Source organism: Harpia harpyja, chromosome 5 (genome assembly GCF_026419915.1).
Source record: "Harpia harpyja isolate bHarHar1 chromosome 5, bHarHar1 primary haplotype, whole genome shotgun sequence".
NCBI lineage: Eukaryota > Metazoa > Chordata > Aves > Accipitriformes > Accipitridae > Harpia > Harpia harpyja.
Window position 1 is genome coordinate 9,524,346 of NC_068944.1, and position 18,098 is coordinate 9,542,443.

At 44.5% G+C, this 18,098-nt stretch overlaps 1 protein-coding gene and 1 long non-coding RNA gene across 3 annotated transcripts in view; one reads left to right on the forward strand and one right to left on the reverse strand.

Moving 5' to 3' along the window:
• Window positions 1–1,698: 1,698 nt before the first annotated feature.
• LOC128142207 (uncharacterized) lies at window positions 1,699–11,810 on the reverse strand. 2 transcript variants are annotated; one of them, XR_008235300.1, is made up of 5 exons: window positions 11,311–11,810; window positions 11,069–11,167; window positions 9,165–9,266; window positions 2,472–3,470; window positions 1,699–2,356 (listed from the first exon to the last, which is right to left on the reverse strand). It is a non-coding gene; the product is annotated as an uncharacterized LOC128142207 (long non-coding RNA). The 2 variants fall into 2 exon arrangements; XR_008235299.1 differs by having other exon boundaries at window positions 1,699–3,470.
• A 180-nt stretch (window positions 11,811–11,990) lies between these two features.
• TMEFF1 (transmembrane protein with EGF like and two follistatin like domains 1) overlaps window positions 11,991–18,098 on the forward strand; it is a 126,571-nt gene continuing 120,463 nt past the window's right edge. The window contains exon 1 of the mRNA XM_052788122.1: window positions 11,991–12,609. Within this exon, the coding sequence (XP_052644082.1) occupies window positions 12,372–12,609 (238 nt within the window). The 5' untranslated portion in view covers window positions 11,991–12,371. The remainder of the gene's footprint in view (window positions 12,610–18,098) is intronic.

Here is an 18,098-nt window from a genome sequence, read left to right on the forward strand (position 1 = left end):
ACAGCATAGGAGTGGGGTTTTGGCATTTAAGAGGTTTTGCCACTTTTTAAGGTTGGACAAAACAAATCATAGGTGGAAAATGCCAGGGCCTGGAAGTTGGTAACTTGCCCTTTTCTGGTTTTTATAAAGCCAACAAAAGGGATCCTGGCTTTTTGACTCAAGGCCAACCCTGGTGCCAAACAGTAAATCATGGAGAAACCACAGTTCCTTAAATACTGCTGCAAGACATTTTATAATGGAAAAATGCTAGTTATCTTAAATAAAGGTCTCACCACTTCTTGCCTTACCATGCAGAGTTTAAAATAATACAACAGAGCTTGCTGATTCACTTCAAAAGAAAATGCTGCTGTGCTGAAAGCATAATTGGAACATTACTACCCAGAATAAATTAGTATACCAAAGTTAGGAGCAATTGAAAGGTGGTGGGAAGACGCTGCAACAGAAGTTGCATTTCTCTGCTAGTTAGAACAGTCTGCGTCACAGCTTTTCTTTTAAATGGATGATAAATGAAGCAGACTCTAAGCACTGTATTTTTCAGAAGAGTTCAGCAAGCTATTGACATTTAGACATCAAAACAGGCGGACAGGTTTTCTGGAGAGCCTGGATCTGGAAACTGCTGGCCACTGGGCTCTTTGGAGCATGAGGGTCCACCAGGTTTCAGGGCATTTGGAAGCGTTAGTAAAATATTGCCAAGCATATCCTAGTCTGAGGACTTACCTAAACTTCCAGATGTCATTCCTAAATTTCCTTGTACCTACTCCTCTAAGATCAGCTTTTCTGAAGTAGTTTGTGTATTAGTATGCACAGTGTATGCAGTAGTTGCGTGTACAATCACTAGTTAGTAGATCCTGGTCTGGATCTGGCCAGGATGATGGTGGGGGCAGCACAGTATCTCCAAATGCAGCAGTTTTTTTTTTCTAGAAGAGACTGGCCTTTTGTATCTTAAGAGTCAACAAATTTATAAATATGTCTTAGAGCCTACACATAACAAGTGTCTATTTTTATATCTTCATATTACATTTCTCTTAATTTCATATTAAATTCCTTGTCTAATTACATTTTTTGTAATATTAAAAAGATTATCTATTCCCTAACAAAGCTCTTGCTGTATCTCATTAGTCAGATAGCTCAAACTGATAATAAGACATTTGAAGTACCAACATCATGCTATTGTAGTGCTGGATTATTTTATTTCTTTCCCCTAGTGGAAAAAGGCCTTTTCAACATTAGAAATTTATGTTCATTTGTCTAGCCATAAAAATAAGAAATTTTTGAACCAAAAATAAAAATTAGTTTATTAAAAATTTATCTCACTTCTAATCCTTTCTTGTGAAGACATCTCAGACATCATTCCTGCCAGATACCATAAATTAACAGGAGAATTTTTCTATTTCTCTCACAATGGTCTTTAGAACAATGGAAGCAAATCAGCTGTCTTGTTTTCTTCTTAGATGTCCAAGTGCATATGACAGAATTAGATGGGATTGTTAGCTATGGATCATAGGTATTTGTAAGCTGCTTTTCAACTCAGCATCTAAATACTTGAGGGAAACAGATGTTTTTTCAAGTGGGTAGTTGTATCATCTTTTTGGAAAACATAAAGCTAAGTCCACATAAGTGTTGGTTGGGGGAGATTCTGAAAATTGAAACCCTTTCATCTTAAAATAATGTAGAAAAAACCTGCCACCAAGACAGCGATATTTTAGAAGAGTGTTTATTGCCTACAGGAATCAGTCAGCAAAGAATGAACATGCACAGCAGTAGTTTCCTAATAAAATACATGCTCACGTGCACTTGTGATGTTTATCATCACTATGAGTACAAAGTTCCTCACAGTTCAGCGTCTTTCACTTCAATCATAAACTAAAATAAATCAGGGAGGTGACAAATCTGTTTCTCTCCAGATTTGTCAGAACCAGTGGCTCTGGAAAGCGCCAGCTGCGGTGCTTCTTGCCCTACCAGCCTTGCCATGGCCAGCGTCTCAGCTGAGTGGGGAGGTCTGTCAAGCAACCCGTCAAGGAGCTTTCAGGCTCTTCCCAACTCCAAAAATGAAGGCCTGTGTGGCAGATGAGGTTTCCTTTTCCTTCCTGGCCCACCATCTGCACTGCAGAGAGGGTTTTCAGAAAGGCAGTGGAGGATGTGGCTTTGACAGCTCTGGGTACTGCAGGTTCCCAGAAGGCAAATACAAGTTGGATTTTGATCCTGCCTAGTGGTGCGTAGTAAAAGGAAAAGGACACCGCATCCACCTCCGAGACATACTCGTTGATTTTTCCTTTTTGGTTCTCTTGGTAGCAAGCCTGTGCTCTTCACATTTGTGAGTGGGTGAGCAGCACGACCTCAACATATGGGTCTTGTCCTGGAAGAGGAAGTGGAGACTGGGATAAAAAAACCATCCCGGTGGGGTGGGAGCCTCATGTGTGATGAGGCTATGAAAGAGTGCATGTGCACTCTGGAGGGCAAATTCTAAGCACCTTGTTTCTTAGTGTGAGAGCAGCTTAAACGTTTTCTCCTCAGTTACGCTGACCGTATTTGGCTCCGAGCTCATCCCAGCAGCCGTTATGCCGGAGGAACTGTGATATTGTACAGCATAAGGAGATTTTAACAGCCCTTCCACCGTTTGTTCCCAGGGACAGATTCTTGCTAAAAGTGGGTTTAATATGAAAAGATGGTACATACAGGAAGTTATTTCAAGCAGTAGGGTCCTTATCCACAGTGGTGCAAGCCAGGTGCGTATCTGGGGGTACTGGAACCAATACATCTAATACATCTATCTGGAAAACATACTTTCCTGCATGCTAAAATGTATTTCAAGGTAATGTACATAAGTAATATAGATATTGCACATTTCGAACACCTCAAGTGACAGAGATAAAAATGGAATTAAAAAATTGTGATATATCAATTTAAAACATTATGCTGAATAAACAGAAACATTTCTTATTCCAAGAATGGAGCCTTAAAAGCAGATTATATGCTACCATCATTACTACAAATTCACTTAAACATTCTTTTAAAAATGAGTTATCTCAGGGATACTGATCGCTAATCAATAAAAGATTAAAAATGTTCCATAAAATTCAACTCAACTAATAAAAGCAAGTTATTTCGCATTTCCCCTCAGCCTTCATGTGAAAGTTCATTGTGCGCAGATTGAAATTCAGAACACAGTTCAGAACCAGTTCTCTTTCCTTCAGTCGCAATCCTATTGTCAAGCTCCACACGACATTCAGAATCATGTTGTGCTATTGCAGAAGGAATATAAATATCCGTCAACAGTAAGACCGCTACAGATTATGCTACTAGGCATAGAAAGTGCTTTGGTAAAATATGTCTTTTTTGAGCAATCTGCAGTTTTTGTGGCTCTGATGCAATTCTATTTCTCCCTTTGTAAAAGCAAGGAGCGTAGCAAGTTCAGGGTCTTGTGAAGTAAAACTCCTTTCATCATCTCAAGCATCAATAGCATGTGTGACCTGATGAAGAACAAAGAGATTAATGATATTCTGAAAGTTAACTGTGACTCACATCGGTATCCACCACATCATGTCTTTCAGGGAGGGAGGAAATAATCAAATATAAATAACATTTCATTGCATCTCTTGGGGCTGCACGATAGTCATATAATTTCTCTCTATGTAAGATGTAATGCATCTCTCTTAATAGTTTTAGCTGGTGCTTTCATATTGATTGATATATTTCAGCCAATTTAGCTTGCTCCCTACTTACAAGCAATTAGTGCCACTTCCCGACACGCAACACATATCCTGGGGCAGGGAGAAGGACTTATTTGAACCCTACAAGCTTAGAAGCATCCTGTGATACAGACAGAAATTCCACATTTAAAAATTCTGTGTAATTGATACTATACTCCAATACCTACTGAATCTGCACCCTAATGCTGCCTGTATTTTCTACAAAAGAACCCCATCTGTTAAATGTAGAGAAATGCTACTTCAAGAGCGTGTGCAAATGCTGTATGTTGAATGTGTTTACACCAGCCATGTGCCTCTGAAAAGGAAAAGGCAGCCCCCCACGCTCCAGGCAAGTGTTTGAGAAACCGGGATATGTTAGGAGACGACAGGGACTCCAGATATTTAGGCAGCTTGGCGGTGAGGTTTCATCCCTACGACAGAGTCATCGGTGCCCAAGTCAGGTGGCAGAGCAGCCTGAAGAAGGAAAGCCTTGCAGCCTGCTGATGGCCGGGGAAGCCTGGAGAGCAGCACCCGGCCACCGCAACCCAGCAGAGCTGTCGTGGGAATATCCCGCAGAAGGAGCTCAGTCTTTAAACAGCAAGTACTTTTAATCTGTCAGAAGCCGGTGGTCTTTGAGCAAATTAATACTCATCGCAATAAATCCATCTAGGGGAAGAGGCATAACATTTCTTGAGGGGAAGCTGGGACAGGAGACACTGATGCGTACAAGCAAATCATGTGATTAGAGTGAGTCAAGAGATCTGCTCTATCTGCAAAAAGCTCCTATCTTTCCAAGTAGAAATTTCACTATTGCTATTAATGGACTACTTATTAAATCACTCTGTCAAAAAGACTGAAGCTGAATTCAGGCCTTTATTACAGTTGTGTAACTGATTGATGGGAAACGCTTGGTACACCTAGCTTTTTTGTAAAAAAATGGGCAAGCCATTGCGAAATCATCCTAATTCACTACAAACCCGCTATTATGCATGGGCCAAAAGTGCCGTATTTCCAGGTGCACCCTCATCAAGGTGCACCAGCTGTCACTTGTCAGATGGCATGACAGCTCACCCAATGGGTCTTGTTCTTATCTTGAAAACTTCCAGCAGACAGACAGAAACACATGGAGAAAGATAGCTGATGCTCCGGATGGTCTAAATCCCTAATAGTCTCCTATTTCTGGGCACAAATGTAACCATATTAGACAAGTTCCTATGGAAATTTATTCATTTGGCTTTATTATCCACCAAAGGAGAATTCACAAGGTTCTGGAAGTCCAATAAACCTTCCATTTATAAGTCATGGCTTGCAAATACTTAGAGATGTGCTTCACTGGAAAAAGCATATTACTATGTTAATGGACAGACACTGGGCTCCCATGAGATTTGGAAGTTCTTTCTGAATTTTTGTGGAGAAACAGGATAAGAATATATTATCATTTAAGAATGCCATTATTTTAGACCCTAATCTCTCATTAACCTGAATGTGCATTAGGTTAGAGTTGGCACCTTGCCTAATTCTTATCTTATATGCCACAATCACTTTGCATGTTAAAAAAATACAGTTTATGTTTGTCCTTCTTGACGGTTATTTTTTTTCTAAGTACATAGTAACATATTAACATAATGATAATGTAATTGCTTTTGTGCTCATAAGCGTTATATATAATGTGGATCAAGAATGATGTAATCTGTCTCTTTTGTGTAAACATTAAAATAGCTAAGAAAATGAAGTTTGGACAGTTTGGTAATGATACAAGCATGAGAAATATAGCTATTGATAACAATGCATATGGCTATGCTTGAGAAGGCTAACTGTATAATGATAGAAATCGATGTACAGCATCATGGAAGTGGTTAATAAACTTCAAAAAGTTATGCAAAACTAGAGTATGAGAACAGCAGAAGGCTGGAGAAAATTAGACTGGGAAATGCAATGCAATATAGCAATAAAGAAAAGCTTATGCAATTCAGAATTACACACTGTCACAGCACAGGGAAGTAATAGTCCCTTTCTGTACGTCTTTAGTGGGCTGACAAGCTGTATGCTGCATCCACTTATGTGGTTCTGTAGCAAAAAAATTAAAACAAAATAAAATTGAAATTACTGAGCCCCTTGACAAAAATGTTTGAGAATATTTTACTATATAATGTACTACTAAAACCAGTCATTGGGGACAATTAAATGCAGCATAAAACATGTCATTCTTTAATCTGCTTTTACATTTTGATTAAGAACTGCAGATAACAACGTGAAGGGTATTCTCAAAGCAAGGGGCATAATTGGCAAGAGCCCTAGTACTCATTAACTGAAGATTACACTTAAAGCAAACTGAATACCCATCTGATACAGAATACAGAGAGCTGTCAAGGCAATGCAGCTCAAGTTCAGTGAAATATACTATATTTTTGCCTTTGAGGATGCCAAAAGCTAAAAGCAGGATTGAAAAATCAGCATTATTTTATGGATACAGTGGAAGAACTGCAGAACTGAATAAGGTGTGACCTTCCTGGTACACCTAGGTGTGTACAAGTTACTATGCTGTGAATTAGCTGCAGTCTAAATATGATTCACTGGGGTCCACGCTAACAAAGAATTGAAATAGTCTGATCAATAAGTGTCAAAAACATTTATCAGCATCTGGAAATCACTTTTACTGATCAGCAGTTAGAGCCTGGCAGTATTTAAGTATGAGAAAAATGACAACAAATTAGAAGAAACTGAGAAAAGGGTAACAAACTGATTAATGTACTGAAGAATTGATTCATGAGGAAAGATTAAAAGACCTAAATATGTAAAGGTGCTAAACGACAGCTCGTATTTTATCATATAAGCCAAGAAAGGAGAAAAATTGTTTGGAATGGATGAGTGAGAACGAGTGAGATGGGCAAACCTATTTGTGCCAGCCCTGGCAATGTTTTGCAGCTTCCACTACTGTTCCTGCCACCACTCCGGATAAAAGTCAACAGAAGGTGTTAGTGTTGGGAGGAACCAGAATGTGCTGGAGAAACACATGTCTGAAACTGGGGTTTGAAAGGTAAGGATTTGGTTTTGCAATGGCTACGGAATCCTTTGTGACCTGTGGCTGTTGCTGGAAAAAAGAAATCTCTTGGTGTCCTGGTTTTCCCAGCAGCAAAATGGGCTCAGTAATATTTCTTGATTCATGGGGACATTGTGACAGGAAACTCAACGAGAAGAAATGTATCTCTAGCTTAAAAGTCATCTTATTGGACCAAATGGGTTTGTAGTCATGTCTTTTGACTGAATAAAGATATTCTGGGAAAGGAGAGGCAAAACAACTGCAAGAAGAGAAACAGGTCTGGCACCATGGTGAATGGAAAAGTGAAAAGCAGAAAATTAGGGAAGAAAAAAAAAGTAGGTAAACATCTTAAAAATTAGAGGTTAAACAAAAAAGAGGGAAATGCAGAAAAGAACTACAGGAGTGAAGTATAAGATGCAAAACAGAGTGGCATAGCAAAACAAAGGAAAGAGATCTCAACTTCCCAAGAACAACTAGCCTGATGCCTCAAAAATTGGGGAGGCATTGGGGCAGCTTTATGCGCTGGAAAAGGACACTGCTGCACAGGGCAGCGGGGTGCTGGGGGGTCACTAAAATGGCCACTGCTCCACTGCCAGTGTTGCTTGTCCCAGAGCCATGATCAAGTTACACTGGCGGGGAGGGAGCACAAGCAGTCTTCTCTTTCCCACCTCCTAGAAGCAGCAGCATCAAGCCCAGCTTTCCTGAGCTCTTGCCCTCACTCTGTCCTCATCACTGTGCCCGCAAATTCAGTTTGGCCTAAACTGTCTTTTTTTCCTACCTTTCGGAGGTGTTAAATACTTGAATCACTTGATCAAGCTTCTGGACCGTAAGTTAAACATGTGAAACTTTAACAGAGGGCAAGTATTGATCTGAGACTGGTGCCACATATCTAGTCCTGGACTGAAAGGAGCAGAAGAGTACTGTGCTAAACACTCTTTCTGTTCAGCAAAGAGCCTTCCAGGCAAGAAAACTTCTCCAAAATTAAATTTGTATAGCAGGTGGGTGAGTGTGGCAAGATAAAGCTGTGCGGGGTCTGTTGCATAGGCTCCCATGTCCTACACAGTGACCTCGCTCTAAATCCTGGGCCACGCATTTGATTGCTGAAGCACTCAGGAATAACGCAGAAGAAATTGTGTGGCAATGAAAACGAATTTTAATGTCGGCTAGTTAAATACAAAATTTAATAGCTAATGAACTACGTATGAAACTAAATGAAATAGCCAGTACCACCTGGTTCTTTCTTGGCTGTTTTGATTTTGCACTCATTTTGTATTGTCAGAATGTGGTGGGATAGTATACTGAAGATCCTTATTTGTATTATCCAAGTTGCAAACGCTGAAGGTGGCAGGTTTAGGTAGGTGTCACTTGAGATTCTGGGCACAGAAGATGAGTAGAAACAACTGGGGACAGATAAATGAGTTTGACTATTGGATAAAGGGAGTATTTTTGATAAAGTAACAAAAGTGAAATAGTTTATATGAGAGAACTCCTGTGTCTTGAGCCTTTTGTTGAGGCTGATTCTAGATTTGGCTAGACAGGACCAGAGACAATGGGCACAAACACAGGAGGTTCCTCCTGAACATCAGGAAACACTTACTTACTGTGAGGGTGACCGAGCACTGGCACAGGTTGCCCAGGGAGGTTGTGGAGTCTCCATCCTTGGAGGTATTCAAAAGCCATCTGGACATGGTCCTTGGAAACCAGCTCTAGGTGTCCCTGCTTGAGCAGGAGGGGTTGGACCAGATGACCTCCAGAGGTCCCTTCCAGCCTCAACTTCTCGGTGATTCTTTGATTCTGTGAACACTGGTCCAGTTTATACTCTTAACATTTCCGATGTCTTCTTCACAACTACAGGAGTTGGAAATGTTTTTTTGGCTATGAATGAAAGTTGAGATTAGTAAGTACAATTCTCTGGCAAAATACCTGGCAAGGGCAGGATTCTACTGCCTGATGCATAGGGGTGCATGGGGCTCTGAACAACACTTTAATGATTTCACTAAATTATAGATCTCTGTTCTCCATTTTGTTCTCTAAGATGAAATAAAACAGTGCTTTCACAATTAAGTGTATCTGTATTGTATCCAGATCTCTGGCAAATGAAATCACTCTCACTGGTCTGGCAGCTTCTCTCTGCTCTTGCATATTCCCTGCTTCCCTTTGGTTGTGCATCTTCCTTCCTGCAATTACTGGGGAAAAATAAGGGAGGGCAGAAATTGTGCGTGCACCACCAGCGGACTGAACAACTGCTGTTGGTGTCCAAGAGCTCACCGAGGATGATAATTTTTGACAATCTGTAGAGCTTCCCGCTTTCACAGGAGAGCAGTTGGAGGTGAGCAGAAGTGAAATTATTGTATAATTGCAATGAAGTCACATTTACTTGCCAAAGATGGAATGTACCAAATGTGACAGAGTTTAGCATGATCTCAAAGACATACCATATCTGTCATTTCACCGGTGTGGCATTCCCCGCACTTGTAACGGTTTGTCTTGCAGAAGCAGCTTGTTCAAATTCTTTCGGAGTTCTTTTTCTTCTTTAGCTGGCAGGAAAGTGTTTAGGTTTTTTTTTTAATACATGTATCAGAGAACAGAATAAGAATGAATACCCAGCTGGCATAGTGTGAATTTGCCAATCAAGCATGACTGTACCACTCACTTAAGACTAACTAGAGATGCATCCAGACAGATAGCACAACCCAGACGTGGCTTTTCTAGCCAAAAAATGGCATGTCATCCATCCCAGGAGTCAAAAAATAACAACAAAAAACCCGCCCACCCCAAAGCCAAACCCCATGAGATTTACTTACAGTCTATCTGGACTGGTTAAAAGCTTTCATACAGATTGCCTAGTTAAGCTGAAAGACATGGGGAACTGAAACAAAGCTGCAAATTCAGTTGGGAACTCACCACAGCTGACTACCCACTGCCCTGGAAGGGTAATGTTTAAACTGGGAGAAGTACTATTACTGTTTCTTAAAGTTTGTTCTGGAACCATTAGTTTGTATTTGCAGATATTTTCATTATTGTGAAGGTGGCGGTGCTCTGGACACAAAGAACTGGGCAGGACTGTCAATAGAAAGGAGGTTCGAAATATCCTACAGAGATGACTACATAATCTTGAGGACTGGAATAACAGAAATGAGATGAAATTCAATAACAGAAAAGATAAGGTCATGCACTTAGACATTTATAAAAAGCATTTTTATTATGGACTGTAAATGACAGACAAATAGAAGGAGTTGCCTGTATTAGTCACTCACAGCATGACCCTGAGCCATCAGTGAGATTTGGTCATATAAAAAGCAAACTGGCTGTATGAGAAAAGGTCGTTTTGGAAGAAATCGGGAGAGACTACCTCCATCGCAAAGACTGGTAATACTTTGTGAAAAACTGTTACACATTGCAAGTCAGCTATGCTGAAGAAAGCTGAATTCAAACTGTATCTAGTACAGAAAAATCCAAGTTACAGAGGCTCTGGGTTATAGGAGGAGACTAACAAAACTTACTGATAGGCTAGACAAGTTGAGAGTGGCTATGACTACTGCCTATAAGTATGTTATAAATTTAAATGCAAGGGAAAGAGAAATGCCTAACTGAAACACTGTACGGCATATAAATTTAAATGCAAGGGAAAGAGAAACGCCTAACTGAAACACTGTACGGCACTGTACAGCACAAGAACTGGCCTCGAATGCGTTCAGGCTGGGTGTTAGAAGGAGCCTTCTAAAATAAAGATGAGGGTGGTTCTGGTCCAGCTCTCCAGCAAGAAGTGCAGGAAAACAGCATATTCAGTGTAAGACAGATCTAGTTGAGTTTATGGAAAGGGCTACATGGAGTATTTGCTCCTCCAACGGCAAAGTACTACCTTCAAAACACAAGATCTGTGCCAGTCCCATGGCCTAAAGATCCAAAAGGTTTACCCGCTTAGCAGACCAGATTGCAGTATGCAGATCTAGCAAGCTTAAGCATCCTGGGCAACGTACCTCAGCAGCCCAGTTACAGCAGAACAGGCTCCACGCGAGTTAACGTACCTCACCTTGCCGAGGAGCAGAGCTCTTCTGACATCTAGCATCACTGCTAGCAAAAGGAGCAAGTAATTACAGAAGAACGTTTACTTGGCAGAGGCAGTCAGTGTTGAACCCCATATGCCAAAAGGAAATTGCTCTCTCAGTCTGAGTGATACAGGACTTATCTCTTCATCGCCGTATTTAAAAAGACAGCAACCTGACTTTACGTGTCTGACCACCGTGCCTACGCAAAGCTTACTGCTGGATTTATGGCCTTATTCTTGACTGCTCCGGTTAATGAACTACTCGAAGGTCTCCTCACACAAGAGCTATACCTTAGAGCAAGCCAGGTCTCCTCACGCAAGCTCTATCCCTTCCAGCGAGCCGGTGGCACGCAGCAGCAGAGAGACCAAGGAAATGGGCAGTTCTTGTTCCTGAAAAACAAACGGTTTGTGCAGTGGATTAAAAAACTTGCATGAATGTAAGTGAGAACTCAGACAGGAAAAATTCTTGTTGACCGTAAAGCACCGTCCTGTGTTTTCCCTATGTAAAAATGGTAACAGTGCTGTCAACTTACACAAAGCTTTCGGCCACACAGCAACATGCGGAGGGGGTCTGCACTCAAGGTACGTGCCTGGCACCCTGTACCCGTGCAGTGCTTCTGACCCTCTGAAGCGTCTCCATGTAAGGGACTGGAAAAACCCTGGGTAGTAAAGGCACCGTGTTACAAAAGTCGCTACCTTCACCGTAAACATATTTATTTACTCGGATCGGTACAAATGCTCCCGCCGTACGTGCTGGGCTTCCGTTCAGTAGAAATTAACCACAACCCTTACAATGGGTCAATAGCAGCGACGCTCTCTTCGCTTTCTTCCCCATCCCCACTCACGCCGCCTTATTAGTGACTAATAAACCCTCTCGTGGGATGGCAGGCGACGCTGCCAGCGCCTCTCCTTCCCCGCCGCCCCTTGGGACCCGCTCTGCTCCCATTCACCCATCAATATTACCCCCGCGCGCCTTTCGGGGGTACCCACCACCCACCCGCCCCGGTCCCCGGTCGCGTCGGGGTGTCGTGTGTGTCCGTCCGTCCGTCCGTCCGTCCCCCCCCGCCCTCCCCAGCCCCGCTCCCCGCGGGGGCGGGCCGCGCTGCCGCCGCCTCCCGCCCTGCCCGCCGAGCGAAGAGAAGCCCCCTCACCTCCCCTCCGGTCCCGGGGGAGGGGGCTGCCATCACGTGTGCTTCCTCCCCCTTCTCTCCCTCCTCCTCCTCCCCCTCCGCGGCGGCGGCAGGAGCAGCAGCAGCGGCAGCAGCAGCCGCCCGGGCTCCGCTCCCTTTGTTGCAGGCGGAGCGGCGGCGCTGCCGGGCGCCGCGCACAAAGGAGCGCGGCCGGGGCGAGGCGGCCCCGCCGGCGGCCAGGCGCGGAGGCGGCCGCCGCACCGCCGGGGCCAGCCCTGCCGGCGACCGGGCGGCGGAGGAGGAGGAGGAGGAGGAGGCGGAGGAAGAGGAGGAGGAGGAGGAGGAGGAGGAGGAGGAGGCGGCGGGTCTGCGCGGCCCGCCGCGGCGGGGATGCTGAAGGTGTGCTCCGGCGCGGCGGAGAAAGGACGGTCCCGCCCGGGCGGCGCCGCCGCGGGCTCCGGTTGATGCTGCGGGCCTGCCGCCGCCGCCATCCCGCTGCTCTTCGGCCGCCCCTCGCCATGCTGGGAGAGAGCCCGGCCGCCGCCCGGCCGCTCCTGCGAGCGGGACCCCCGCTGGCTCTCTGCTACACCTCGGCCCTCCTGGTGCTCGCCCTCTCCGCGCTGCCCGCCGGCCGCGCCTCCCACCCCCTGCCCGGCTCCGAGTGCCAGGGCGGCGGCAAGGGGAAAGGCATCAACTGCTCAGGTAATGCCCCGCCGCTTCCCGCACCCCCCCCCCCCACCTTCCACAGCCCCCCCGCCCTGCGTGCGGGCAGCCCACGCGTGCACGTGGAGGAGGGCTGAGCGCGCCCCCCCCCCCCCCCCCCCCCCCGGCCCGGCGGAAAACAAAGGAACGGCGCCCGCCCCGGCCCCGGGTGCTTCTCCGGGGGATGGGGGGAGCCCCCCCCGGCCGCCCTTCCAGCGGCTCTCCGCCAAAGGGAAGGAGTTTGCCGCCGTCTCCCGGCTTTCGTCGTGTTCCCCCCCCCACGCCGCCGCGGCTGCCGTGCCGGCAGGTGCGCGCCGGCCGCCCCGGGTAGAGGGGGGGAAGAGCCGGCAGGCAACCGGGAACGCGACCCCCGTGGGCGCTCCCACGGGCTGCTGCTGCTGCTTCGGTGTCACGCTGTTCCGGGGCGGGGGGGGGGGGGGTTGCAGCCCAGACCCGGGGAGGGGGGTCGGTCTCTCCGTCCGTCCTTCTGCCGGCTGCTGGGTGGGTGGGCGCTGGGTGAGATGCAGGCGGGCAAAATGCTCCGCGGTGTGCGCAGAATGAGCTGTTGAGGGATTTTTCTTTCTTTCTTTCTTTCTTATTTTCCTGCTTTGGTTGCGTGACAGGAGAATGCTTTCTTGTGCCTGCCCATCCTATGCATGAGTATATGCTGGTGTAGTACACTTTCGGCGTGGGTGAATTGGTTCGGCGTGACAGCAGCGCGTTTTTCTTCTATCTTGAGGGATACGGTGGTTTTAAAGTAGAGCAAAGTAAAGACATCCAATATAAAGTTTACAGTCTGTTAGAAAGACTTGTTTTTCTTCTAAAACTAATATTTAGAAGAGGTCATTTATTTTTTATTTTTTCCCCGAAAAATTGCTGTCTATGCCTCCTACTGCTTTTTTAAAATGATAGGTTTATTCCGCTGCGAGGATCGCCAGCGAGAGCCGCGCAAAGTGCCTTCTCCAAGGTGATGAACGTTCCTCGCCCTGTGCACAGAGCCCCCTGCTCCCATTGTCTTCAGTGGGATTTGGAAGGCAATTTCCATGTTGGAAGGAGCTCTCGGTTCCTTCCAGGATAGGGTCCCCAAACTGTATAACAGCTTTCAAGAAATGAGGGAATGGAATAGCGATCTTCCTCCCGATTACATTTTATAATACGGATAATGCTCTAAAGCAGGCTATCAAATTCGCAGGCCAGCAAACTGTGGCAAAATGATTTGGCAATATAATAAATCTAACTGCTGTTCACTCTTGATATGCTCGTTTGTTCTTCATTTTACCCAGCTTAAGCATACACCGCGTCGGTGTGCGATACCACAATGCTACTGTTTTACTGCTGCCTGACTTTTTCATTCTATTTGTATGAATATCATGGTTATTTTTAAAGAGAGGTTAATAGGTTAATGTGTCGCTGGCGTTAGCGGCTTACCCATCAGAGACATGTGGGTCATTAGACCACGGCATGTGCATAAATCAGTGAGATTAAATATGGAAGGCTGAGGAAATATATGAGGAAGTTTCTAAGATAATGTGGAACACACAGATACCATTATTTAGAAACCATCACGGAAAGAGGGCTTTCCAACCTGGAATTAGAAAACCGTATGCTATATCGAAGACATTCAGACAGATTCGATTCTACTAAAAATAGGCAGAAGCAAATATATGTGCTATATATGTACGTACGGCAGGCACTGCTTTTAGTGTAACTACAAAAATATGGAAGGAAAATTTAATTTAAAAATGCAGTAGTCAGATTCTGTTAGCTGTTTCATGCAAAACTGCAGCGTTTCAGTTCTCAACATTAATTTTGGAAGAACTAATATCAACACATAATATCCGGGACAGATTTTCCCCTCACTTACCTCTGCGTAGCTTCATTAACTTTTACTGGATAAGCTACTCCCTGCAAAAGATGAGTTTCCTATATTTACACGTGGGGCCAGATGTTGGCATTTGCACCTTTCCCAGTGGACTGCTACCACGTACATTGCCATTTATACTGAAAGTTAAACTTAAGAACACTATTACTACTTTTTCTTCAGACATATGGACTCTCTAAATTACTTTCCGTACTTGGAGAAGAAAAATTCTTTTCTCCTCTATTATTTTGTCATTTCAATATTTGCATCAGCTTGACCTGCTGCCCTGGAACAGTTTCTTACACTTTTTGGGACAGTTCCTGAGCTTGTAACATTTTATCCTCACGAGATTATGTAGCTACCTTTATTTTTTGTTAAATTTTTAGGGAATGCTGAACTCCTCTCCTTTATTCTTCCAGAATATACTGCTTAAGAAGGACTTTGCTGTAGCAGAAGAACATTGCAAGGTGAAGGACAGAGGCAGACGACATGAAAATTAAGATAGCTTTTTCAGCCTTGATTCTGCCCCTTTGGCACATGCATTGCGGTTCAGTCTTTTGTTAAATTATGATATAATTGCATCATCCCTGGCCAAGGGAAGAACATATAATGAAGTGATTAGAGCAGGAAACAGAGAATTAAGACATATCTGGAGTTAATGGCCGATGTGGACTTGTATGTGTTTGTTCATCTGTCAATCCGTACCTTGCTAAGCTAGGAAAAGGGAATAGCTCCGTTTTACCCAGAGTGGGGTAAAAAACAAGTTGGTGTTTTTTTCTGGAAAAGAGAATCTTAGGTTGATGTTTTAGAGATGTTACATTATTCCCAGTGGTACCTGTAGTCATCTTCTGTAACATTTCTGATGCTCGCTGACTGCCCGTGGTAGGGTGGTGTGATGCTTGCTTCTCTGCTCAGGCTGTAAGATAGTCCTGTCCTTAATAAAGGCTGTGAACTACAGGGGGTTACGAAGCATCCTGAGTGTAAAGGTAAGTACAAAATGTAGTTAGTTCACGAGCTCCTAATCCGCCGGTACTCTCCAGAGACACACACTGTGCGTGGGCATCTTCAGGTTCAGTTTGAGTCCGGTTGAATGTCTGGTGTGAGATATGCTCCGGTCACACGTGTGGCAGCCACAGGGGTTGCAATTTGATCATAACTGACCACACACTGAGGATTTTGGTGAGAGGTACACAGACTTAACAAGAGATACTGCTCAGTGCATTGGTTTGGATTTGTACGCCTGGGATTTTAATTAACAGGGATATCTTTCTGTTGGTAAGCCTTTCAGCTTGCTGTTCCTTCATGTGATAAAATATACTTGTTTGGGACAATTCCACACACCTCCTATGAGTCTCATAGGCCATATGCTGCTCCCAGTTTCTTAAATTCTCCTTGAGTGAAGTGGGTGAAGATACAATTGTTTCAAGGCAGCTGACTGAGGATTGAATGAGGTCAAGGAAAAATTAAGGACACCTTCTCTTTCATGGAATTCCTCTTCTGTGGAGTATGAATGCTTTTCTTTTGCACAGTCATAACAGTCTGAAATCGTCTGTAGATAAAAGTAGATGGAAATTACCGATGAGGGAGAGGGAAGGCGGTAGAGGGACAAAGGAAAGTATCCATCCCGTGATAGGGAGATGGCTGAGTCTATGATGGGCTGTTTATTGAGCATGGAAGTACAAGCTGTCGTAAAGCTTGTAAATTTTTAGAGGGAAGAGCAGAGAAAGCTATTGTGAAGCCATCCTTCACCATATATACATTATCTTAACTTTCAATATGCTTTAGAGAAGTGGTTTCTGCCTTGAAATAACTCATGGAGTAAGTTAGACAAACAGAGAATGTGGAAACAGTAGAAAAAAGAGAGAGGTGAAGCAGAGAACATGGTAAGCCAACAGGAGTACAAGAAGTGCAAGCAAAATTAGAGGGTTTTGATATTTAAAAATGTGGTAGGATGAGAAGGGAGAGGTAGACATCATCAGTAGGACAAAAGCATCTGAAGGCTGGACAGCAAGAGCGGGTCCTGAAGAGGGATGGGAGTGGAAGGTGTTGACTGGTACACGAGCAGAAGGGAGTAAGGAAGCAGTGTGAGAAAAGATACACAGCTGAGAGTGGGAGCAACTCACATCCAGAGATGGACAAGGGTGGCAAGAACTGGCCGCATCGTATGCTTTTGTTTTCAAAGCACGCCTTTTTCCCTCGTGTGAACAGAGTTTTACAGGAAGAAGGGTTGGGAAGGGCACAGAAGGTGAGCAAGACAAGCAAGAGGAGATCCAGTTTAAATGCAGATTAGGTAGAAATGTCCAGGAGCGTGATCATAAGTCTGTGCAGTATAACAACAGGAGAGAAGAATTATCTTAATTATGGATTACTGCACACACCCAGAGGGAGCAGTGCGTTTAAGGTATGGCTACTGTCACTGTTACTGGAGGTGCATGTGGTACCACAGAAAAATAATACCTCTTTTTGTCTCATCCTTGCTTCTGTCTACTTTCCACCATCAAGGAATGTGGTCTCATTCAGAATTTGAAAGTCTTTTTCCTTGGCATCTCCTGCTGAGGTTGTTGTTCCTCCACATCCTTGATGTGCAATGGAGGTTATTTGATTAGGGACTCTTTGTTTCCATTAGTTTGTTAGATGCTTTCGATTCTGTCTTCCAGATCCTGTTGCGGGGATCCCCAAGCTTTCTGTCGCCGGATACCAGTGCTAGCAGAAGAGGCGTAGCATGCGTATTTCAGGAAGAAAATTATCTGCTCAAGTCTTGTCTGTGTAGCACTTTGATGTGGTGCATGTAACATATTCGTACCTGCTCTAATCAAGGACTAGAAATTAAGAACATATCTTCTGCATTTTGTGTGCGGGCCACCAGTGGTGCGCTCTCGTTCAGTGCTTGACAGCTTGTGGGGTTGGTGGGAAACGGCAAAATCTGAGGTCACGGAGGCCAAACCAAAGCAGGGGAGTACTTGGAATACTTTGCCTGAGCAGGACACTGTCTCTGCTTGAATGTTGCCGTTGCCTTTGCTAACTCTGCTTCCTTCCAAAAAGGGTTTGATAGTTGCAGAATGAGACATTGAGAATTTCAGAAGTGCTAAAAGCCCAAATGAGCACGACTATGGAAGGGTTAGAAACACAACATTTGGGGCACAAGCTCTCGGTGCCTCAGGAAACAGTTTCTTAGGGAGATGATTATTCAATCACTTTTGCAAGGGTTTCTTTCTCAGAAGCATCTGAGGTACATCAGCACTGAGGAGAAGGCACACTTTCAAAAATGCTATCTGGATTTATTGGCAAATTACAGCTTTAGGGTTCAAACCACGATGAACTGTCACTACTTTAAGGCACATTACCTGTTGTGTATGAGCTGTTGTAGCTGAAAACTTTGCCTTTTTCCTTGGGATAAGAAGGGGTGTAAAGCTACTTGTATCCGGTACTTCTACGCTTGAGGTGAAGACTTGAGTTTATGAGTGAGTTGGCCAAAATGAGTTTTATGTACACTCTTTCTCACTCTAGGCTTGTGTGTTGTCTGAACCTTGGGTCCAGACTGTCCTGGCTGTGATGGGGAAGAGCTGAACACAAGCGTGTAGCTCCCCTGGCCCTGCCTGGGCCCAATCCGTGTGGCAGACGTCAGCAC